Source organism: Coregonus clupeaformis, chromosome 7 (assembly GCF_020615455.1).
Source record: "Coregonus clupeaformis isolate EN_2021a chromosome 7, ASM2061545v1, whole genome shotgun sequence".
In the NCBI taxonomy this organism is placed as follows: domain Eukaryota; kingdom Metazoa; phylum Chordata; class Actinopteri; order Salmoniformes; family Salmonidae; genus Coregonus; species Coregonus clupeaformis.
This window is the reverse complement of record NC_059198.1, coordinates 47018632-47044365: the sequence shown is the minus strand read 5'-3', so window position 1 is coordinate 47044365 and position 25734 is coordinate 47018632. Positions and strand designations below refer to the sequence as shown.

Genomic DNA, 25734 nt, shown 5'->3' with positions numbered 1-25734 from the left:
CTTTTGAAGAGGGCACATTTGGCTCTGGTCAAAAGTAGTGCATTATGCAGACAATAGGCTGCCATTTGGGACTCCAAATGGCACCCTATTCCCTAATATAGTGCACTACTTTTGAAGAGGGCACATTGGGCTCTGGTCAAAAGTAGTGCATTATGCAGACAATAGGCTGCCATTTGGGAATCAACCTATCTAAATATGACCTATTAGAATGGAATAGATTCCATCTGAAAGTAGCTGTCACTGCGACTTTAGATTAGACTTCTTTCTGATTTGTAGTGCTTCTGATTTGTAGTGACATTTCAATTTCCGCCTGTTATCAGCCTGCCCTGCGCTGGTGGCTCCCTGTATTCCTATGGTTTTATTTTTACTTAGAGATAGATTGGGATATTATTCTATTTTTGATGGGAGATGTTTTGCACTCCTATGCTAAAAGGCTTGTCAGGTGGCCAACTTCCTTCACTGTGCTTTTCTGGGCATTTTCTCTAATTTGAAATGGTGTATCCTGCTCGTATCCAGTAACCTGCAGGTGCAGAGTACAAAAAGTGAAGTCATTTTAAAAAAAAAGGTTACTTGCACACTGTTGAATGTTCCTGCAGTTTTATTGTGCAACGTTTTGACCCAAAAAGGTATTTCGCCGAGTCCTAACCCTTTCTCTCCGTGTATCCTCCCCAGGAACGGCATGCCTGATTATGGCAGTGAGGTGATGGCTGAGGCCCTGGCCCAGAGGGCTCTGGTGAAGCCCATCTACACGATACCCATCATTCCCCTCTCCAACAGCAACCAGTACCGCCACCAAGACCACATGGACATGAAGGACTACAAAACGAAGGTAAGAGGCACAGGGCAAAAAAAATTAACTTTTTGGTCCACCAGCCACTGTGGCAGGTAAATTAAAAATCTACCAGCCACTCAGATTTTTTACCAGCAAAATAATTTTTGTGTGTGCTAAAATTACACATAAAAGTGGTATATATTTTTTTCTTCATTTTTTGTGACCGGAGTCTTTTAACCAAAATATCATAGATGAGGTAAAAAGGTTCACCTACCCCTTTAACGGCTGGAGGTTCCCTTGGTAGCATGACTCGAGTGATGTTTGTGCCTGTGAGATTGAGTCTGACTAGTAGAATTGTCTTCTCTTCCCTAGCAGTTGAAACTCAAACATAGAAAAGCAACCTAGCTTGTGATCAAAACAATGTAAATAGCCAAGAAACACAAGGACAGTCTCACTTCAGTAAATTAGACCAACTTTTATGCCTGTGCACAGCGCTTCTAAAAATGAAGCTTTCACTCAGCTCTTCATGCGTGCACAGCCCCCAGCCAGGTAGTGTTGCAGCCCGAGTTGGAATAGGCTATATAGAATTCGTAGTTCTTTGACTTTGTGCAATTTAATTTATCAGCTATGAAACAAAACGGCGAAAATGCTTTAAACAGCAACTGCAGCATTTATTTTACTATAAATGTGATCATACTTGACTGTTTCTTTCACAAATGCAAGTGAAATACTTGCATGGTGGAGCCCTGACCACCCGCCAACATGGCTAGTGAAATAGACATCTTACCTGGCAATGCCAAAATCAACCATTTTAGGCCCTGAAGAGGCAGATATTCCCATAGCTGTTGTATTGATAAGGAGACGGACACCATTATGGTAGCTTCAGGAACAGCTTTACTATACTGAACAAAAATATAAACGCAACATGCAACAATGTCAAAGATTTTACATTTACATTTTAGTCATTTAGCAGATGCTCTTATCCAGAGCGACTTACAGGAGCAATTAGGGTTAAGTGCCTTGCTCAAGGGCACATCGACAGATTTTTCACCTAGTCGGCTCGGGGATTAGAACCAGCGACCTTTCGGTTACTGGCACTACGCTCTTAACCACTAAGCTACCTGCCGCCCCAGGCGGAGTTATATAAGTTACAGTTCATATAAGGAAATCCATCAATTGAAATAAATAAGTTAGGCCCTAATCTATGAATTTCACATGACTGGGAATACAGATATGCATCTGTTGGTCACAGATACCTTAACAAAAGAGGTATGGGTTTGGATCAGAAAACCAGTCAGTATCTGATGTGACCACCATTTGCCACATGCAGCGTGACACCTCTCCATCGCATAGAGTTGATCAGGCTGTTGATAGTGTCCTGTGGAATGTCGTCACACTCCTCTTCAACGGCTGTGCGAAGTTACTGGATATTGGCGGGAACTGGAACACGCTGTTGTACACGTCGATCCAGAGCATCAAAAACATGCTCAATGGGTGACATGTCTTGTGAGTATGCAGGCCATGAAAGAACTGGGACATTTTCAGCTTCCAGGAATTGTGTACAGATCCTTGTGACATGGGGCTGTGCGTTATCATGCTGAAACATGAGGTGATGGTGGCAGATGAATGGCACGACAATGGGCCTCAGGATCTCGTCACGGTATCTCTGTGCATTCAAATTGCTATAAATGCAGTTGTGTTTGTTGTCCATAGCTTATGCCTGCCCATACCATAACCCCACCACCACCATGGGGCACTCTGTTCAAAACGTTGACATCAGCAAACTGCTCGCCCATACGACACATTACACGTGGTCGGCAGTTGTGAGGCCGGTTGGACGAACTGCCAAATTCCCGAAAACGACATTGAGGCGGCTTATAGTAGAGAAATTAATAAATATACACTGCTCAAAAAAATAAAGGGAACACTAAAATAACACATCCTAGATCTGAATGAATGAAATAATCTTATTAAATACTTTTGTCTTTGCATAGTTGAATGTGCTGACAACAAAATCACACAAATTATCAATGGAAATCAAATGTATCAACCCATGGAGGTCTGGATTTGGAGTCACCCTCAACATTTAAGTGGAAAACCACACTACAGGCTGATCCAACTTTGATGTAATGTCCTTAAAACAAGTCAAAATGAGGCTCAGTAGTGTGTGTGGCCTCCACGTGCCTGTATGACCTCCCTACAACGCCTGTGCATGCTCCTGATGAGGTGGCGGATGGTCTCCTGAGGGATCTCCTCCCAGACCTGGACTAAAGCATCCGCCAACTCCTGGACAGTCTGTGGTGCAACGTGGCGTTGGTGGATGGAGCGAAACATGATGTCCCAAATGTGCTCAATTGGATTCAGGTCTGGGGAACGGGCGGGCCAGTCCATCGCATCAATGCCTTCCTCTTGCACGAACTGCTGACACACTCCAGCCACATGAGGTCTAGCATTGTCTTGCATTAGGAGGAACCCAGGGCCAACCGCACCAGCATATGGTCTCACAAGGGGTCTGAGGATCTCATCTCGGTACCTAATGGCAGTCAGGCTACCTCTGGCGAGCACATGGAGGGCTGTGCGGCCCCCCAAAGAAATGCCACCCCGCACCATGACTGACCCACCGCCAAACCGGTCATGCTGGAGGATGTTGCAGACAACAGAACGTTCTCCACGGCGTCTCCAGACTCTGTCACGTCTGTCACGTGCTCAGTGTGAACCTGCTTTCATCTGTGAAGAGCACAGGGCGCCAGTGGCGAATTTGCCAATCTTGGTGTTCTCTGGCAAATGCCAAACGTCCTGCACGGTGTTGGGCTGTAAGCACAACCCCCACCTGTGGACGTCGGGCCCTCATACCACCCTCATGGAGTCTGTTTCTGACCGTTTGAGCAGACACATGCACATTTGTGGCCTGCTGGAGGTCATTTTGCAGGGCTCTGGCAGTGCTCCTCCTGCTCCTCCTTGCACAAAGGCGGAGGTAGCGGTCCTGCTGCTGGGTTGTTGCCCTCCTACGGCCTCCTCCACATCTCTTGATGTACTGGCCTGTCTCCTGGTAGCGCCTCCATGCTCTGGACACTACGCTGACAGACACAGCAAACCTGCTTGCCACAGCTCGCATTGATGTGCCATCCTGGATGAGCTGCACTACCTGAGCCACTTGTGTGGGTTGTAGACTCCGTCTCATGCTACCACTAGAGTGAAAGCACCGCCAGCATTCAAAAATGACCAAAACATCAGCCAGGAAGCATAGGAACTGAGAAGTGGTCTGTGGTCACCACCTGCTAAACCAGTCCTTTATTGGGGGTGTCTTGCTAATTGCCTATAATTTCCACCTGTTGTCTATTCCATTTGCACAACAGCATGTGAAATGTATTGTCAATCAGTGTTGCTTCCTAAGTGGACAGTTTGATTTCACAGAAGTGTGATTGACTTGGATTTACATTGTGTTGTTTAAGTGTTCCATTTATTTTTTTTGAGCAGTGTATATACACACATATACATACACAGTACCAGTCAAAAGTTTGGATACACCTACTCATTCAAGGGTTTCTATTTATTTTTACTATTTTTATTGTTTGCAGAATAATAGTTAAGACATCAAAACTATGAAATAACACACATGGAATCATGTAGTAACCAAAAAAGGGTTAAACAAATCAAAATATATTTTATATTCAAATAGCCACCCTTTGCCTTGATGACAGCTTTGCACACATTCTCTCAACCAGCTTCACCTGAAATGATTTTCCAACGGTCTTGAAGGAGTTCCAACATATGCAGAGCACTTGTTGGCTGCTTTTCCTTCACTCTGCCATCCGACTCATCCCAAACCATCTCAATTGGGTTGAGGTCGGGGGATTGTGGAGGCCAGGTCATCTGATGCAGCACTCAATCACTCTCCCTCTTGGTAAAATAGCCCTTACACTGCCTGGAGGTGTGTTGGGTCATTGTCCTGTTGAAAAACAAATGATATTCCAACTAAGCCCAAACCTGATGGGATGGCGTATTGCTGCAGAATGCTGTGGTAGCCATGCTGGTTAAGTGTGCCTTGAATTCTAAATAAATCAGTGTCACCAGCAAAGCACCCCCACACCATAACACCTCCTCCTAAATGCTTTACGGTGGGAACTACACGTGGAGATCATCTGTTCACCAACACCGCGTCTCACAAAGACACGCGGTTTGAACCAAAAATCTGAAATTTAGCTGCTTGCTCGTGTTTCTTGGCCCCATCAGGTCTCTTCTTCTTATTGGTGTCCTTTAGTATTGGTTTCTTTGCAGCAATTCAACCATGAAGGCCTGATTCACACAATCCCCTCTGAACAGTTGATGTTGATGTCTGTTACTTGAACTCTGTGAAGCATTTATTTGGGCTGCAATTTCTGATGCTGGTAACTCTTATGTAATGAACTTATCCTCTGCAGCAGAGTTAGCTCTGGGTCTTCCATTCCTGTGGCGGTCCTCATGAGAGGCAGTTTCATCATAGCGCTTGATGGTTTTTGCGACTGCACTTGAAGAAACTTTCAAAGTTCTTGAAATGTTCTGTATTGACTGACCTTCATGTCTTAAAGTAATGATGGACTGTCATTTCTCTTTGCTTATTTGAGCTGTTTTTGCTAAAATATGGACTTGGTCTTTTACCAAATAGGGCTGTCTTCTGTATACCACCCCTACCTTGTCACAACACAACTGATTGGCTCCAACGCATTAAGAAGGAAAGAAATTCCACAAATTAACTTTTAAGAAGGCACACCTGTTAATTGAAATGAATTCCAGGTGACCACCTTATGAAGCTGGTTGAGAGAAAGACAAGAGTGTACAAAGCTTTCATCAAGGCAAAGTGTGGCTATTTGAGGAATCTCAAATATAAAATATATTTTGATTTAACACTTTTTTGGTTACTACATGATTCCATATGTTATTTCATAGTTTTGATGTTTCACTATTATTCTACAATGTATTTTTATTTTATAAATAAATAAAAAACCTTGAATGAGTAGATGTGTCCAAACATTTGACTGGTAGTGTGTGTGTGTGTGTGTATATGTATGTGTGTGTGTATATGTATGTGTGTGTGTACATACATGCATGCATACATTTAAACTCAGTTTTTCACAATTCCTGACATTTAATCCTAGTACAAATTCCCTGTCTTAGGTCAGTTAGGATCACCACTTTATTTTAAGAATGTGAAATGTCAGAATAATAGTAGAGATTTATTTCAGCTTTTATTTCATTCATCACATACCCAGTGGGTCAGAAGTTTCCATACACTCAATTAGTATTTGGTAGCATTGCCTTTAAATTGTTTAACTTGGGTCAAACGTGTAGGTTAGCCTTCCACAAGCTTCCCACAATAAATTGGGTGAATTTTGGCCCATTCCTCGCACACGCATTGCTTGCACACGCTTTTCAGTTCTGCCCACAAATTCTCTATAGGATTGAGGTCAGGGCTTTGTGATGGCCAGTCAAATACCTTGACTTTGTTGTCCTTAAGCCGTTTTGCCACAACTTTGGAAGTATTCTTCGGGTCATTGTCCATTTGGAAGACTCATTTGCGACCAAGCTTTAACTTCCTGACTGATGTCTTGAGATGTTGCGTCAATATATCCACAATTTTCCTTCCTCATGATGCCATCTATTTTGTGAAGTGCACCAGTCCCTCCTGCAGCAAAGCACCCCCACAGCATGACGCTGCCACCCCTGTACTTCACGGTTGGGATGGTGTTCTTCGGCTTGCAAGCCTCCCCCTTTTTCCTCCAAACATAACGATGGTCATTATGGCCAAACAGTTGTATTTTTGTTTCATCAGACCAGAGGACATTTCTCCAGAAAGTACGATCTTTGTCCCCATGTGCAGTTGCAAACTGTAGTCTGTCTTTTTTCATGGCGGTTTTGGAGCAGTGGCTTCTTCCTTGCTGAGTGGCCTTTCAGGTTATGTCGATATAGGACTCGTTTTACTGTGGATATAGATACTTTTGTACCTGTTTCCTCAAGCATCTTCACAAGGTCCTTGGCTGTTGTTCTGGGATTGATTTGCACTTTCCGCACCAAAGTACGTTCATCTCTAGGAGACAGAACACGTCTCCTTCCTGAGTGGTATGACGGCTGCGTGGTCCCATGGTGTTTATACTTGCGTACTATTGTTTGTACAGATTTTAAGAAGGCACACCTGTTAATTGAAATGAATTCCAGGTGACCACCTTATGAAGCTGGTTGAGAGAAAGACAAGAGTGTACAAAGCTTTCATCAAGGCAAAGTGTGGCTATTTGAGGAATCTCAAATATAAAATATATTTTGATTTAACACTTTTTTGGTTACTACATGATTCCATATGTTATTTCATAGTTTTGATGTTTCACTATTATTCTACAATGTATTTTTATTTTATAAATAAATAAAAAACCTTGAATGAGTAGATGTGTCCAAACATTTGACTGGTAGTGTGTGTGTGTGTGTGTATATGTATGTGTGTGTGTATATATATATATATATATATATATATATATATATATATATATATATATATATATATATATATGTGTATGTGTGTGTGTGTGTGTGTGTACATACATGCATGCATACATTTAAACTCAGTTTTTCACAATTCCTGACATTTAATCCTAGTACAAATTCCCTGTCTTAGGTCAGTTAGGATCACCACTTTATTTTAAGAATGTGAAATGTCAGAATAATAGTAGAGATTTATTTCAGCTTTTATTTCATTCATCACATACCCAGTGGGTCAGAAGTTTCCATACACTCAATTAGTATTTGGTAGCATTGCCTTTAAATTGTTTAACTTGGGTCAAACGTGTAGGTTAGCCTTCCACAAGCTTCCCACAATAAATTGGGTGAATTTTGGCCCATTCCTCGCACACGCATTGCTTGCACACGCTTTTTCAGTTCTGCCCACAAATTCTCTATAGGATTGAGGTCAGGGCTTTGTGATGGCCAGTCAAATACCTTGACTTTGTTGTCCTTAAGCCGTTTTGCCACAACTTTGGAAGTATTCTTCGGGTCATTGTCCATTTGGAAGACTCATTTGCGACCAAGCTTTAACTTCCTGACTGATGTCTTGAGATGTTGCGTCAATATATCCACAATTTTCCTTCCTCGTGATGCCATCTATTTTGTGAAGTGCACCAGTCCCTCCTGCAGCAAAGCACCCCCACAGCATGACGCTGCCACCCCTGTACTTCACGGTTGGGATGGTGTTCTTCGGCTTGCAAGCCTCCCCCTTTTTCCTCCAAACATAACGATGGTCATTATGGCCAAACAGTTGTATTTTTGTTTCATCAGACCAGAGGACATTTCTCCAGAAAGTACGATCTTTGTCCCCATGTGCAGTTGCAAACTGTAGTCTGTCTTTTTTCATGGCGGTTTTGGAGCAGTGGCTTCTTCCTTGCTGAGTGGCCTTTCAGGTTATGTCGATATAGGACTCGTTTTACTGTGGATATAGATACTTTTGTACCTGTTTCCTCAAGCATCTTCACAAGGTCCTTGGCTGTTGTTCTGGGATTGATTTGCACTTTCCGCACCAAAGTACGTTCATCTCTAGGAGACAGAACACGTCTCCTTCCTGAGTGGTATGATGGCTGCGTGGTCCCATGGTGTTTATACTTGCGTACTATTGTTTGTACAGATGATCGTGGTACATTCAGGCGTTTGGAAATTGCTCCCAAGATGAAACAGACTTGTGGAGGTCTACAATTTATTTACTGAGGTTTTGGCTGATTTCTTTTGATTTTCCCATGATGTCAAGCAAAGAGGCACTGAGTTTGAAGTTAGGCCTTGAAATACATCCACAGGTACACCTCCAATTGACTGAAATTATGTCAATTAGCCTATCAGAAGCCTCTAAAGCATGACTTTTTCTGGAATTTTCCGACTTCAACTGTATGTATGTATGTCTGTATGTCTGTATGTATGTATGTATGTATGTATGTATGTATGTATGTACAGTTGAAGTCGGATGTTTACATACACTTAGGTTGGAGTCATTAAATCTCGTTTTTCAACCACTCCACAAATTTCTTGTTAACAAACTATAGTTTTGGCAAGTCGGTTAGGACATCTACTTTGTTGGAAAAATTACTTTTGTCATGCACAATTGTTTACAGACTGATTATTTCACTTATAACTCACTGTATCACCTTTCCAGTGGGTCAGAAGTTTACATACACTAAGTTGACTTTGCCTTTAAACAGCTTGGGAAAAATTGTAGACCTTCACTAGTCTGGTTCATATAATAATATAATAATAGTAATATGCCATTTAGCAGACACTTTTATCCAAAGCAACTTACAGACGTGTGCATACATTTTTACGTGTGGGTGGTCATGGGGATGGAACCCACTGCCCTGGCGTTACAAGCGCCATGCTCTACCAATTGAGCTACAGAGTAATTTCCAAACGCCTGAAGCTACCACGTTCATCTGTACAAACAATAGTACGCAAGTATAAACACCATGGGACCACGCAGCCGTCATACCGCTCAGGAAGGAGATGCGTTCTGTCTCCTAGAGATGAACGTACTTTGGTGCGGAAAGTGCAAATCATTCCCAGAACAACAGCAAAGGACCTTGTGAAGATGCTGGGGGAAACAGGTACAAAAGGATCTATATCCACAGTAAAACAAGTCCTATATCGACATAACCTGAAAGGCCGCTCAGCAAGGAAGAAGCCACTGCTCCAAAACCGCCATAAAAAAGCCAGACTACGGTTTGCAACTGCACTTGGGGACAAAGATTGTACTTTTTTGAGAAATGTCCTCTGGTCTGATGAAACAAAAATAGAACTGTTTGGCCATAATGACCATCATTATGTTTGGAGGAAAAAGGGGGTCGCTTGCAAGCCGAAGAACACCATCCCAACCATGAAGCACGGGGGTGGCAGCATCATGCTGTGGGGGTGCTTTGCTGCAGGAGGGACTGGTGCACTTCACAAAATAGATGGCATCATGAGGAAGGAAAGTTATGTGGATATATTGAAGCAACATCTCAAGACGTCAGTCAGGAAGTTAAAGCTTGGTTGCAAATGGGTCTTCCAAATGGACAATGACCCCAAGCAGACTTCTAAAGTTGTGGCAAAATGGCTTGGAGTGGCCATCACAAAGCCCTGACCTCAATCCTATTGAACATTTGTGGGCAGAACTGAAAAGGCATGTGTGAGCAAGGAGGCCTACAAACCTGACTCAGTTACACCAGCTCTGTCAGGAGGAATGGGCCAAAATTTACCCAATTTATTGTGGGAAGCTTGTGGAAGGCTACCCAAAACGTTTGACCCAAGTTAAACAATTTAAAGGCAATGCTACCAAATACTAATTAAGTGTATGTAAACTTCTGACCCACTGGGAATGTGATGAAAGAAAAAAAGCTGAAATAAATAATTTTCTCTATTATTCTGACATTTCACATTCTTAAAATAGTGGTGATCTAACTGACCTAGACATGGACTTTTTACTAGGATTAAATGTCAAGAATTGTGAAAAACTGAGTTTAATTGTATTTGGCTAAGGTGTATGTAAACTTCCGACTTCAACTGTACATACATACACTACATGACCAAAAGTATGTGGACACCTGCACGTCAAACATCTCATTCCAAAATCATGGGCATTAATATGGAGTTGGTCCTCCGTTTGCTGCTATAACCGCCTCCACTCTTCTGTGAAGCCTTTCCACTAGATGTTGGAACATGGCTGCGGGGACTTGCTTCCATTCAGCCACGAGCATTAGTGAGGTCGGCACTGATGTTGGGCGATTAGGCCTGACTCGCAATCGGCATTCCAATTCATCCCAAAGGTGTTCGATGGGGTTGAGGTCAGGGCTCTGTGTAGGCCAGTCAAGTTCTTCGACACCGATCTCAACAAACCATTTCTGTATGGACCTCAATTTGTGCACGGTGACCTTGTCATTCTGAAACAGGAAACTGTTGCCACAAAGTTGGAACCACAGAATCATCTAGAATTCTATGCTGTAGCGTTAAGATTACCCTTCACTGGAACTAAGGAGCCTGAACCATGAAAAACAGCCTCAGACCATTATTCCTCCTCCACCAAACTTTACAATTGGCACTATGCATTGGGGCAGGTAGCGTTGTCCTGGCATCCGCCAAACCCTGATTCGTCCGTCGGTCTGCCAAATGGTGAATCGTGATTCATCACTCCAGAGAATGCGTTTCCACTGCTCCGGAGTCCAATGGTGGCAAGCTTTACACCACTCCAGCCGGTGCTTGGCATTGCTCATGGTGATCTTAGGCTGGTGTGCGGCTGCTCGGCCATGGAAACCCATTTCATGAAACTCCTGACGAACAGATATTTTGCTGACGTTGCTTCCAGAGGCAGTTTGGAACTCGGTAGTGAGTGTTGCAACTGAGGACAGATGATTTTTACACACTTCAGCACTCGGCGGTCCCGGTTTGTGAGCTTGTGTGGCCTACCACTTCGCGGCTGAGCCGTTGTTGATCCTATACGTTTCCACTTCACAATAACAGCACTTAAAGTTGACCGGGGAAGCTCTAGCAGGGCCAAAATTTGCCGAACTGACTTGTTGGAAAGGTACTCCTGAGTGGCGCAGTGGTCAAAGGCACTGCATCGCAGTGCTAACTGTGCCACTAGAGATCCTGGTTCGAATCCAGGCTCTGTCGCAGCCGGCCGCGACCGGGAGACTCATGGGCGGCGCACAATTGGCCCAGCGTCGTCCAGGGTAGGGGAGGGAATGGCCGGCAGGGATGTAGCTCAGTTGATAGAGCATGGTGTTTGCAACGCCAGGGTTGTGGGTTCGATTCCCACGGGGGGCCAGTATAAAAAAAATATGTATTCACTAACTGTAAGTCGCTCTGGATAAGAGCGTCTGCTAAATGACTAAAATGTAAAAAAAATATGTAAATGTAGCATCCTATGACGGTGCCACATTGAAAGTCACTGATCTCAGTAAGGTTATTCTACTGCCAATGTTTGTCTATGGCGAATGCATGTTTGTGTGCTCAATTTTATACACCTGTCAGCAACTGGTGTCGCTGAAATAGCCGTGTCAACTAATTTGAAGGGGTGTCCACATTTTTGTATATATAGTATACCAAGAGTGTGCAAAGCTGTCATTAAGGCAAAGGGTGGCTACTTTGAAAAATCTCAAATATAAAATATATTTTTGTTTGTTTAAAACTTTTTGGGTTACTACATGATTCCATTTGTGTTATTTCATAGTTTAGATGTTATTCTACAATGTAGAAAATAGGAAAAAATAAAGAAAAACCCTTGAATGAGTAGGTGTCCAAACTTTTGACTGGTACTGTATGTATATTTTTATTTGTCTCTGTTGTTGGACATAAAAGTCTAAAAACACCAGGAAATCAGTTCCAAGTTATTTGAATTGTGAAATTCTGTTCCCAAGTATTCCCACGCATAATACAGACGTGATCATATGCAAATGTAAGCAAGGTTTGAAATTGTTTTAGTTTATTTCTGTTTTGGCTTCTTGCAATCAATATGCAGTCTACAAATTATTTGTTATTATGTTCTGGCCCTCCACCATCCGCTCAAGAAAAAATCAGCCCGCGGCTGTATCTAGTTGATAATCCCTGCTCTAATCAAACCGGATCGTTTCAAACTAAAACGTACATGGAGCCCATGTATCTAGATATGTGTTAAGGCTTAGATTGTTATTTTATTATATATTTTTTTTTACTTATGGGAGATTCTCGATATATCACAATTTTTGTAATATTTTCTTTAAATAAGCTTTGTTGTACAATTTAAAGGTCAAATAGACTGCATTTCAAACAGTCAGCAAAAATCTAATGAATTCAGGGCTTGTGAAATTATACCTAGGCTAAATATAGCCTTCCACAACCATAAGACTCTCTAAGAATTATATTATTTCATCAAAATAGTTTTAACCAAGTCTGTCTATGAAAATGCCCCTTTTATTTGGTCAAATTTAACCGAAACCATGCATAATACACATTCCCTAATAATGACTAACTTCTTGTAGCAGGCATTATAGAAAAGTCACACAGGTCTCATAAACAATCTCTCAAGCACAAGCCTGTCTTCATCAGGGTATAATACCCTGTAAATGGGAAGGTGCACACAGCACTGAAAGTTCGAAGGAGAAGAGACCAAAAAGACATGAGAACAAGCGGACATAAATGCACAGAAAAATACAGGCATTTTGGAATTAATTCGATATATCGCCCAGCCCTAAGATGCATATCGATTCGTCTTGAAATTGCCCATCCCTACTACTTATGACTATTAAACAGTCAATCAATCAGCTGGGTGACGAGTGACTCCCCTATTGTTTCTCTCCCACCCTCATCCGTTGACGTAACCCTGTCCCTCCACACCCCACTGGCCCTTTGCTTTCATTCCTTCCAATGTTTTGACTTATGACACCCCCCTGCTCCCCCGTATTGTAGCCTTTCTCCCTGCCTCTTCCCCCTGGGGCCTTAGGTTGAATGGGAGTTCAGTTCACTAACCCCCAGTAGTGGTGTGGAGGAGTGTGTGTGCAGTCAGGTAGGGGGGTCTGGTCTTAGTGGAGGCAGGGAGAGGCACCATCTGTCTGTGCAGAAGCATCTGGCGCGTGCCTCGCCCCCCATCTGCATATCAATGAGTCTTAACTCACTACACTGTTCTGTTTCTAAATGGTTCTCCCCGATCACGGCACCACCTCCATAGGAAATGTTACAGGGCTCAGACACATTTCCGTTGTTCATGGAGTAAATGGAGTGTTAAGTATTCTTCTATATACTTCCTTCCAGCTGGAGAAAACTGAAGTGGTCCGAACAAAGAGGAAGTACGAGAAGAAGCCTAAGATTCCTCCTCTCTCTGCACCCCAAAACTCTGGCCCCTCTGTGTTCAACCCCAAGGACCTCAACCAGTACGACTTCCCCAGCTCTGACGACGAACCCTTTTCCCAGGTAAACTCATAAATAACACCGCTGGTGGTGGTGATGATGACTGTTGCGTCCTAAATGTCACCCTATTCCCTATTTATTGCACCAGTTTGTCAGAAGTGCAACTGTTTACGAAATAGGATGCCATTTGGGGCACAGACAATGGTAGTGAAGGCGATAATGTTAAGTATCAGTCTGTATTTGAAACTGTAATAGTAGTAGTAGTAGCAGTTGGCGATATGTTCACAATCTTGGCTGTTGTCTAGGTAGCCAGCCACGTTGTTGTTATGGTCTCTGCCTCTTAACGTAACTCCCCCATCCCCCCTCTGTGTTTATGTTTAGATCCATTCAGGTTCCTCGGAGGCAGAGGAGGAGAATGACCCAGATGGCTGCTTTGTGTTCCGGAGGAAGGCCGGCTGTCAGTACTACGCTGTGAGTAGAGTAGCTGCCTACCATCCTGTGACTCAACTGCTCTATTTATAGCCCTTACGGTGCTCTCTCGGCCCGCCAGCCACACACAGTCAGGGCTGCCACTGACTCTGCTGCTTTTTTACCTTCCACATTCTACTGGTCACACCAATGCCTTACTTACGGAGCTTTCCTCCTTTGTCTCTAACTCTCTCGATCTCGCTCTCCTCTCTCCCTGTCTCTCCTCTCTCTCCCTGTCTCAGTCTCGTCTGGACCAGAGTGGTAACTGGCCATGGGTCAGCCCGTCGGAGGGCGGTTTGGGCGACCCTCGTTTCCGCTACTGTCTCACGTCCCTAACGGTGCCCCGGCGCTGCGTAGGCTTGTCACGGCGGCGCACGGGCAGAGGGGGCAGGTGAGTTCAGGTGCCCTTATTGCTCCATAAGGTTGTGTCCTAAATGGATTCTATTTGGGACACATCCCGAATCTCACCTTGTGGTTGTACTATCCTTGTATAGTAGCCGTTCATTTGACGGGATCCTATTTCTGTGCTGGATGGCGTTTAGGACAGGGGTTTCCCAACCTTTTTTCCCCAGGGCCCTTTTTCACGTTTGACAAGTTTTTTGTTTTGTAGCTCATTTCCTGCAATTCTATGTAGTTTAACAAGACTCATTACACGTTATTCCACTACCAAATGTTTTATGGTAATTTATATGAACCCTCTATTTAATTATACGTATTCTCTTTTACAGAGAGTGATTTGAACAATTGATGGCGACAGTCACACATTGTATAAGATTACTTCCCAAGCAAAGTCCAAGAGTCCAAAGTTGTAGCTCAGCTTCTGAATGTCATAGAGGTATTCCCACGTGCATCAGTCGTATCTTCCTCTGGTTTTTTACAGCTTGTTTCTAGCCTAAACCATTGTGTATTTATGCTTCGTTTTAAATTGGCATAAATAATTGTGAATTGTTTAAAAATATATATACAGTGGGGAGAACAATTCTTTGATACACTGCCAATTTTGCAGGTTTTCCTACTTACAAAGCATGTAGAGGTCTGTAATTTTTATCATAGGTACACTTCAACTGTGAGAGACGGAATGTGTTTTTCTGGATTTTTGTTTTAGATTCCGTCTCTCACAGTTGAAGTGTACCTATGATAAAAATTACAGACCTCTACATGCTTTGTAAGTAGGAAAACCTGCAAAATCGGCAGTGTATCAAATACTTGTTCTCCCCACTGTGTGTGTATATATATTATAATAATTACCCCTCAAATCAAGGAAGGTGCCGCCCCCTAGTTTGGGAACCCCTGATTTAGGAGATTAAGTTTAGATGGCGACTGTTTCACACGCGCACATACGCACGAGAGAGATTGGAATCAACTATCAGGTCTTTGAGGAAGGCTAGGACTATAATACTCTCATAGTGTGACATGCAATTACAGCTGCAAAATGTAATCACGCTTATACCACCTGCCTGGGGCTCTGAATATATATATATCCAGAACTTACTATCTCATGTTTTGGGAAGAGGAGTCTATAACTGTATCCCAAATGTCACCCTATTCCCTATATAGTACACTGCTTTTGACCAAACAGCACCCTATTGGCCGCCTAATGGGCCCTTGTCAAAAGTAGTGCGCTATGTAGGGAATAGGGTGCCATATCAGTCTGTGTGTTATCAATGCTGTAATTTAGGGGTCATGCTAATCAGTCTATAGGTTGATTTGCATAATTTTGTGGAATTAAATACTGTAGGTGTCAGAATGTAACATCTTGTCAGTCATAAAACCATAAGTGTAGGAGTCGACTGGAATTATTATTTTGCCCAAAATAATGTACAATGAGTTTATAGCGTTAGAAAGTAGCTCAGTTTCTAGTCTAGTGGAGTGGTTTCCTCCCCCACCCCCTCCAAATGTTCCCTCTAAGCAGTGCACAGTTGCAGTAGCCCTGAGACTACCGTGCAGAAATATCAGCCCACAGAGAGAAGCACGCGATTGCATTTCACTGCGTGGCAGTCTCGGAGCAACTGCAAGCCTGCATGGCTTATAGGAACATCTGGCGGGGGGTTCCCCTCACTTTGGGAACCACTCCACTAGACTAGAAACGGAGCCATTAGTTGACGTTAAGCAAGCTACTTTCTAACTCTATAAACTCATTGTACATGATTTTTGGCAAAATAATAATTCCATTAGACTCCGACACTGTTCCGGTTTTATGACTGACAAGATGTTACATTCTGACACCTACAGTATAGCAGGCATAAAAGAAAGCTACAGCAAAGTTAATACTGTGAGATTTCAAAATATTTAAAACCATGACTAGAGAGAGACTGTGAACGAATACAGCAAATAAATGCTGTTTTTATGAGTGAGTTCATGTTTAAGTTCTTACTCACCACTGTCAACACTTTTGTATTCAACACTTTTATAAGCCATAAAATGTGCATTCTTCCTATTTCCACTCAGCGCTACAACAAGCACTGCAGCAGTAATGAATGAGTAGGAAAGTGTATATATAGACTTCTGCATGAGGCAGAAATAATGTGGTGCGACTTGAGTTTTGCCATCAGTTGGAAGACTGTCCCTTTTTGGTCAGTGTCAGTGGAGGAAAGAGAGAGCGGAGGGATGTTGAGACTGGACCATCAGTCTGCTGCTCGCTCCCTCCACTGAGACTGACCATCAGATGCAGGCACCATCAGCCCAGTAAAATAAAAAGCTAATTATTTAAATTACCTCAACTAACCTGTACCCCCGCACATTGACTCGGTACCGGTACCCCCTGTATATAGCCTCATTATTGTTACTTTATTTTTTATTTTATTTAGTAAATATTTTCTTATCTCTATTTTATTAAAACTTCATTGTTGGTTAAGGGCTTGTAAGTAAGCATTTCACGGTAAGGTCTACACCTGTTGTATTCAGCGCACATGACAAATACGATTTTATAAATGTATACTCACTCAGCTGTGCTTTACAAGTAATACAACAACGGATCTATTACCCGTGTGATCATATAGCTTACCTCCAATTTTTATATGTCCCGAACGACAATGCATTGGCAGGTCAATTTAAGCAAAGCAAATATGCAGTGGTAATGTATTGGGCCAATAGCTTACCTCACAAACCTCATTGCGACAGGACTGTTTTTAATTGTTTAATGTTGCATAGGCTTACTCTTTTAAGTGAAGAAAAAATAAATCTGAGCTGTAGTTCTCGGCTTGCAGTTTGACTCAGTGATCTTGACTCAGAAAAGGTTGGTGACCACTGTTCTAGAGTTTTCCCTGTTAACACTATCAACACTTCCCTTTACTGTGGCAATTGTGATCGAATCCACGCAATATTAGCCACTTTCAATGAAACATACCGAAACAAAACAAACTATGTAAGAAATGTTGTTGTAGGCAGAAGGCATCGGAGTAGGATTCTATTGCATTGACACGCACTACTCAGCCCGTACTCTACACAGGCCTGTGCGGCATGAACAATCAGAGCTGCAGTAGGCCTATATGCAAATAGACCATTGCCATATATGGATCTGTGCCATTTACTTTGAACTGGACTGTGTTTACAGCATGAGTAGATGCTCTTGTTTTGAGATCATAGCGAGAGCTGCGTGTAGCCACCTGTGCACATTTTGTTCATATCCTTTGCTAGTTAGTGAGTTATTAGCCCAGTTATAGATCATTCATAGCCAGCAATAGGTGAGTGATTTCTTCATACAAAAGCACAAAACGTGTACATTTCTGGACATCTTTGAAACGCAAGTCAGGTAAAGAGCTTTTCTTTTTCTTTTTTTAAAGGGGCAGTGTTATATTTTGAGACCAGGCTTGAATAAGCTAAGTAGCCAATAGGCAGAGGGTAGTATAATTTGTCTGATTCTCCGTAAAATTATATGGGAATAATGCATTTTATTTTGTAAAGTGGTTTCTTGCATCAAACACATTTTCAGTCACCTCCTTGTCTGAAGGACAAGTGGATAAACAGGTGTATGTCAAGCCCTGCATGTGTTTTTCCCAAAAGTCTCATGGAATGTAGGCCTACATTGAACACCACACATTGGCTGCTACTGTAGGCTGAATGATAGAACAGCTATTTCCATGTTAAAATGTTATGGGATGCATTTTCTCCATTTAAAAAGAAAATGGTAAGCCACTCTGGTAGGCCTACATTATGATCAAATAGCCACAGTAGCCTACATGGCCACTGTTAAAACTGTAACTTAAAGTGGGTACAGACACAGTGCTCACAGTAAATGCCTGTTGGAAGTTGCACAACGTTCAAGTTTGCGCTCAGCAGACCTTAAATTTGCTCAGTGCTGGAAAAAATGAGGGAACATTGCTGCCCTTCACTGGAACTAAGGGGCCAAGCCCAAACCTCGAAAAACAGTCCCAGATCATTATACCTCCTCCACCAAACTTTACAGGTGGCACTATGCATTCGGGCAGGTAGCTTTCTCCTGGCATCCGCCAAACCCAGATTTGTCCGCGGTCTGCCAGATGGTGAAGGGTGATTCATCACTCCAGAGAACGAGTTTCCACTGTTCCAGAGGCCAATGGTGGCGAGCTTTACATCTTGGAATTGCGCATGGTGGTCTTAGGCTTGTGTGCGGCTGCTTCATGAAGCTCCCGACGAACTGTAATTTTGCTGACTTTGCTTCCAGAGTCAGTTTGGAACTCGGTAGTGAGTGTTGCAACCAAAGACAGACGTTTTTTATGCGCTACGCGCTTCAGCACTCCGCAGTCCCGTTCTGTGAGTTTGTGTGGCCTACCACTTTGCTCCTAGACGTTTCCACTTTACAATAACAGCATTTACAGTTGACCGAGGCAGGAGGCATCCTATGATGGTTTCATGTTGAAAGTCACTGAGCTCTTCAGTAAGGCCATTCTACTGCCAATGTTTGTCAAAAAAAATAAATGAAGGAACTCCGTCCGGCTTTCATCTTACTCTTGAAAGTTGTAATAGTAGGATGCACAAGGTGCAATTTCGAAATTGGGTAGTGCATAATAAATGTTCCTCTTGTCATTGCACACCTTAGAGCTATTTATAATTTGTCCGAAATGTCCTGATCAACTAGCCCATGTCAGTTAACGTTTTTAGCTAGGTTTTTTAGCCAATAGATTTTGTTGTAATATTTTAGTCACTTAAACATCACATGAATACATATTAAACATGGCAAAATGTATAAGCTTTAAACCTGCAAAATGTTCTCTCCGCCAACAAGAGGGGTGTGAACAGTTTTTCATGAACAGTGCTTGTGCCCATAGAAATAGACGTGGTGTGCGGGCGCAGGCGTGAGATGTTCCCCGTTGCTGGAAGTGGGGCTTGAGTGAATAAGTTTGGGAACCCCTGGTCTAGTGAGCTAAAAGCAAGCCAGAGCAGAAACACGTTGCTAAGCGACACAGGCTGCAGCAGCCAGTGTTGGCAACTATTTTTCAGAGAGAATCGCTAAATGACATTTTGCCGTTGCCCCGACGACATCACAGCATCAATTTGCCGTGCTGCAGCCCAACTGTGGTCCCCTCTCCTGCCGCATACCCCCTTCGCTTGTGCTTCTTTGCCTGTGTGTTCCGTTGCTGTGACATCTGTTGCACAGACAGCTTCTCCCACTCTCGTTTGCAGCAGAGTTGAGTGGGGAAACTCGCTAAATGTTTTCAAAACCATATAAATCCTTGGTGTCAAAACTCCCCAAAGGCAGCCTGAAAAGTAGCTGAATTCGACGCTAGCCTCTTTTACCAATAAAAGTTGTTGGATGGGTCTGAAAACTCGCTAAATTGGCAACCCTGGCTGCTGCGCAGAGAGCATGAGCAGAGGGACAGACAGGAGCAGCACGCAGCAACTAACAACTGCTAAACTAGCGACAGAAAAAACTTCTCAGCATTACTCTCCTGTTCTACTGGTTTTCATTATGTATTACATTGTCTGCTTCATTACAGTAGTTTAGTTGCATGTTCAATAATATGAGACGATAGGCTTGCTATTAGGGGTGGGCGATATGAGCTAAAATTCATATCACGATATTTTCCACTGTCCAGACGATATCGATATGATATCACGATATATGACGTAAAAAAATATGAATCACATTTTAATATCCCTTCTTGGTTAAATTATATTAGTTAAGGAAAAATATGTATTTGAACCTTATATAACCAGAAAGAGTGAGGCATTGGACCGTATGGACCTGAAAAGTTTTTATTTGTATTGTGCAAACATGCATTCCGTAAACATGAGGTAGGTAGGCCTATATATATATATATATATATATATATATAAATTAGATATTAAGTAAAATTAAATAAAAATAACAGGAGATAAAGAAAATAAGGTAATTACAAATTCAAATACGTGTGTTTGTTTTGGCTACGGTCCGTAGATATGTAAAAAACTAACCGTTTGAAACTAAACCTTTCAAGCCTCAACCATCAATTATCAACAATATCAACAAATCTTCACTAGAACTTTCTTCACAAGTTCCGTGCCAGGAATACCAGCATGTTGACTGTTTCTGGCTTTAGTGCTGCCCTGTGACATGTCACCACATTGCCCCCAGTGCTGAATGCCCTCTCAGAGGGGGCACTTGTGGCAGGGATGCATAAGTATTTCTTTGCCAGACAACTCACACGTGGAAAATTAGATCCGTGAAATCGCCACCACTCCAAAGGATCAGACTCGCTGTCTGCTGCCGTTGCCAGAATGTAGCTATTCAGCTCTTGCTCAATGATCTGCCTCTCTGAACATGAGGCAGGTGCACTGCTGGTCTGCTTAAAGAAGCTCCCAAGGCTCTTCTTGGGCTTCTTGCCTGATTGATGAGCAGTGGAAGCTTCTTTCTCCCTGTCAGTGTGATCCTCTGCAAGAGACGATTTTCCCAGGGCTGTGTTCTCCACCAGGAGGGCTTCGGTCTCTGAGGCAGCTCTCACCTTAAAAAATGAAAATAATTAAACTTTATTTGTATAGCACCTTTCATACATAAAATGCAGCCCAAAGTGCTTTACATTTGAAGCAATAAAACAAGAACAAATGAATAAATACCTTAATGTCCTCCAGTTTCTCAGCGGACATGTACCTGGTCTTGAACCTTGGATCTAGAAAGGTAGCCATGGAGAGCAGCTCATCTGTTGCAGGGTCAGTGTACTTGTTATTCAAGTAATCAAGAACCTTGATCTTGATCTCTTTGGTCAGTTCTGTATCGTCCTTGCTCAGATTTAGAACCTCTGCATTTAACAGATTGATGACAGGCTTCAAATAGGACACGCTCACATACGCTTCTCCTGACAGGGCATCTGTAAAGTCCTGGAGTGGCTTCAGTGCTGCTGTGACTGATTCCAAGACCTGGATGTCTTGCCAGGTAGGTACAAGGTGCCATGTCTTTTTGTCCCCTGCCAGGACCTGTGTAATGGCCTTTTCCTGCTCCAGGACTCTTTCCATCATTTTCAGACGAGATCCCCACCTTGTCGGAGATTCTGTGATGAGCTTGTGCAGGGGCAGGCTTAGTTCATTCTGTGCTGTCATCAGGGCCTTCTGCTTTTTCCAGCTGTATGAGAACGTGCTAACCACCTTTTTGCAAACCCCTGTGGCCCGGGAAATCGCACACCCCTGTGGCCCGGGAGCGTTTTGGACACTCCTCTCTGGAAATTGGGAATAAGAAATCAAAATAATAGGGTGAAAAATAATCGAATCACAATACAATAATAATTAATAATAATGCATTTTTATATAGAAATCACAATACAATATAACTTTTAATCTTTGTTTGAGGATTTACGGCATTTACATTCAACTGTTACACATTTTACAAATCTGATGTGCTTAGATTTAGCCTACGGTACATGGCTGATGTGAGCTGTATTTTTCTTAATAATAAGCATCATACAGGGTAGGCCTAGGCTACAGTCCTGAAACTTACCAATAGCATTGTGCAGCCTGTGTCCGAAACATCCAAGGTTTGCCCACTTGTTCAGCTGCAATGCCTTGATCATGTTCGATCCGCTGTCGGTCGTCATACAAACTTGACGCGACTCTTTTAATCCCCAGGACGACAGTATGTCCCTCAGCCCACCTGCAATTATTTCCCCGGTGTGGTCGTCTGGGAAATAAGACGTCTGTAGGCACTTACTTTTCAGTTTCCAGTCACCGTCTATGTAATGGATTGTGAGGCTTATATAAGGTTCTGTGGTACGACTTGACCATAGATCGGCAGTAGTGGAGAAGAATGGAATGTTATTTATCTCACTGTAAACTCTGTCCCAGCATTCTGTGTAAAGCTGTGGCAGGCATTTTTGGCTAAAATATTTGCGGCTCGGGATCTCATATCTTGGGTCCAGAGTTTGAATCAACTTTCTGAACCCCTCTTTCTCCACAGTTTGAATCGGTACCATGTCCTTCGCTATGTGATTTGTAATCGCAGCTGTGATGTCTATCCATTTTTTGCTCGTCTTCTCATAGCAAGTACCGGCAGCAAATGATGATATAATTGATTGTTGAGTGCGAGTCTGGCTTGTCTTCGGGCGAGCTCCTGGGCTTACTGTCTCACGCATTCTGGTGCATTGTTCATACTCACGGACATGTATGTTTTTTAAGTGATTGAACAGGTTGGTCGTGTTTCCACCTTTTGCTAAGACAACACGACGACACAACTTGCATAGGGTAGTGTTTTGGTCGGGGTCGGAGATTTTAAAGCCAAACCAGTTCCAAACAACAGAGGTGCCCCCTTTCTTCTTAACCAATTTATCCTCCTGCTCTTGAGCAACATCAATTTCTGTGTTTTCGCTCATCCTGGATTGTAAAGTTTTCCCCCAATAGTTAACCTGCCTCCTAACTGCAGCTGCCTGCACACTTCTTTGTTGCTAGCACTACATGCGTGCAACAAGTGCATGCGACGTGCGCTCATAAAAATAGGTCAACATATTAACATACATTCTTTTATTCGTAAGAACCAAGAAAGGTTGGATAAAAAAAAAAAAAAAAAAGATGTAGCTACTTAGTACTATCACTCAGTTGAAATTTGGAACAAAAAAATATTGATGCAAAATTCGAATTTATGAATTCTGAATAAATCGCGGTATCCATGATATTGCTAAATCCATATCATGGCGCGGCACAATACCGGTTTTTACTATCAAACCGGTATATCGCCCACTCCTACTTGCTATTGTCATTTTTTAAGCTATTAATGAAAAATGTCCATTCCTTGGACCCATGCATAGTATTTTCTGTTTGTCACGTAATTTTACTGGAATGAGTTTAACCGTTTGTTAACCCGTTAATGGGTGTTGCTTAGTCGGCAGCAAAATTGACAGAAATGTGCATCCCTATTGTGATTGTAATGAGTCTCTTTCTGATTCTGTTTCAGGCTGTTACTGGACAGAGCACACACAGACCTGGACAGCATTTTCCACAGCCTGGACTCGGACCCCGAAACCGAACCACTTCAAGCCTCATCTCCCACAAGCTCTCCTCTCCGCAACGCAGCGCCAGCCAGTACCTCAGACACCAATACCTCGGACCGAACCAATGCTCCCAACAACCACCACCCCTCCTCTTCTTCCTCCTCCTCAATCCCCTCCTCTTTGTCGTCATCTGTGGACCTCAGTGAGATTCTGTTGAACATTAAGTCGTGCCGCTGGAGGCACTTTAGGCCGCGGACACTATCCCATCACCCCCTGGGTGGAGGTGACATCTCACGCTATAGAGGATTTAACCGGACTACTTCCTCGGGACAGAGCAGGCTCCTGGGGAGTGGAGTTAATGCCCAACCCCGCACCAGCCCTGGAGCTACCCCCGTCACAGGTGAGTTAGTCCACTGTCGTGCTGGAGCACTCATCCCTGCTTTAGGAGGTTTATGCTAGTATTCAGGCATCAGGTAGCCTGCAATGTCCAGCTTGAGAGTACTGAGTACTTTGTTTCTGTCACTCACTACTTTGCTTTAGGGGCTTTACTCAATGCAGGTATAGGCCTAGCTGTACATGCTAATCTGCTTCTGAGTCCTGAATGTACAGTTGAAGTCGGAAGTTTACATACACTTAGGTTGGAGTCATTAAAACTTGTTTTTCAACAAACTATAGTTTTGGCAAGTTGTGCATGACACAAGTAATATTTCCAACAATTTTTCCAGACAGATTATTTCACTTATAATTCACTGTATCACCATTCCAGTGGGTCAGAAGTTTACATACACTAAGTTGACTGTGCCTTTTTAAACAGCTTGGAAAATTCCAGAAAATGATGTCATGGCTTTAGAAGCTTCTGATTGGCTAATTGACATCATTTGAGTCAATTGGAGGTGTACCTGTGGATGTATTTCAAGGCCTTCCTTCAAACTCAGTGCCTCTTTGCTTGACATCATGGGAAAATCAAAAGAAATCAGCCAAGACTTCAGCATTTTTTTTGTAGACCTCCACAAGTCTGGTTCATCCTTGGGAGCAATTTCCTGAAGGTACCACGTTCATCTGTACAAACAATAGTAAACAAAAATAGAACTGTTTGGCCATAATGACCATCGTTATGTTTGGAGGAAAAAGGGGGTTACTTGCAAGCCGAGGAACACCATCCCAACCGTGAAGCACAGGGACTGGTGCACTTCACAAAATAGATGGCATCATGAGGAAAGAAAATTGTGGATATATTGAAGCAACATCTCAAGACATCAGTCAGGAAGTTAAAGCTTGGTCGCAAATGGGTCTTCCAAATGGACAATGACCCGAAGCATACTTCCAAAGTTGTGGCAAAATGGCTTAAGGACAACAAAGTCAAGGTATTGGAGTGGCCATCACAAAGCCCTGACCTCAATCCTATAGAAAATGTGTGGACAGAACTGAAATTGCAATTTTTACTAGGATTAAATGTCAGGAATTGTAAAAAACTGAGTTTAAATGTATTTGGCTAAGGTGTATGTAAACTTCCGACTTCAACTGTAAATGGAATTGACCCCAGCCCTGTGATGGAGGGTGTTTCTGCCCTTCTGCTCTCCAAATGGCACCCTATTCCCTATATAGTGCACAACTTTAGTTTGTCCCTAGGCTCGTATCCACAAGGCATCTCGTATCCACAAGGCATCTCAGAGTAGGAGTGCTAATCTAGGATCAGGTTCCCTCTATTATTCATTATGATTTAAAAAAGTCAAAACTGATCCTAGATCAGCACTCCTACTCCGAGATGCCTTGTGGATACGAGATGCCTTGTGGATACGAGATGCCTTGTGGATACGAGCCTAGGGACAAACTAAAGTTGTGCACTATATAGGGAATAGGGTGCCATTTGGTGTACAGCATTCCACCCTCTTGCTTTAGGGCACGATGTTGATGCTATGCAGGACATGTATTCTCTTTTAGAAATTATCTTTAGAGATTGAAAATAGTTTGTCAGGCACGTAAAGGAGGTGGTTTGTTTGTTTTGACCTCGTCACAGGATCATCATCTCTTGAAAAGACAGTTTCTGTTCTGGCAGAGCTATGAAGGTTTAGTGTGAAAAATGAGAATTGAGCAGGCTTTGAATGTGTTTGTGGGGAGGGGTGTAATTGGAACATTTCTCCATGCCTGAAATTGTGAGCTGCCATATTTTCATTGATCTTGTGTGTACGCGTGCGTGCAGTCTGTTGCGGTGACTGTAGGGCTGTTGCGGTGACTGTAGGGCTGTTGCGGTGACTGTAGGGCTGTTGC

The 25734-nt window shown here is 42.9% G+C and overlaps 1 protein-coding gene across 3 annotated transcripts in view; it reads left to right on the top strand.

The window, feature by feature from the left end:
- Positions 1–25734, top strand: part of LOC121569812 (enhancer of polycomb homolog 1) — an 80357-nt gene that overhangs the window by 38343 nt on the left and 16280 nt on the right. For all 3 annotated transcript variants that reach the window (XM_041881030.2, XM_041881028.2, XM_041881027.2), the window contains exons 6-10: positions 673–829; positions 13535–13693; positions 14012–14101; positions 14341–14489; positions 23430–23866. In XM_041881030.2, the coding sequence (XP_041736964.1) occupies positions 673–829; positions 13535–13693; positions 14012–14101; positions 14341–14489; positions 23430–23866 (992 nt within the window). The remainder of the gene's footprint in view (positions 1–672; positions 830–13534; positions 13694–14011; positions 14102–14340; positions 14490–23429; positions 23867–25734) is intronic.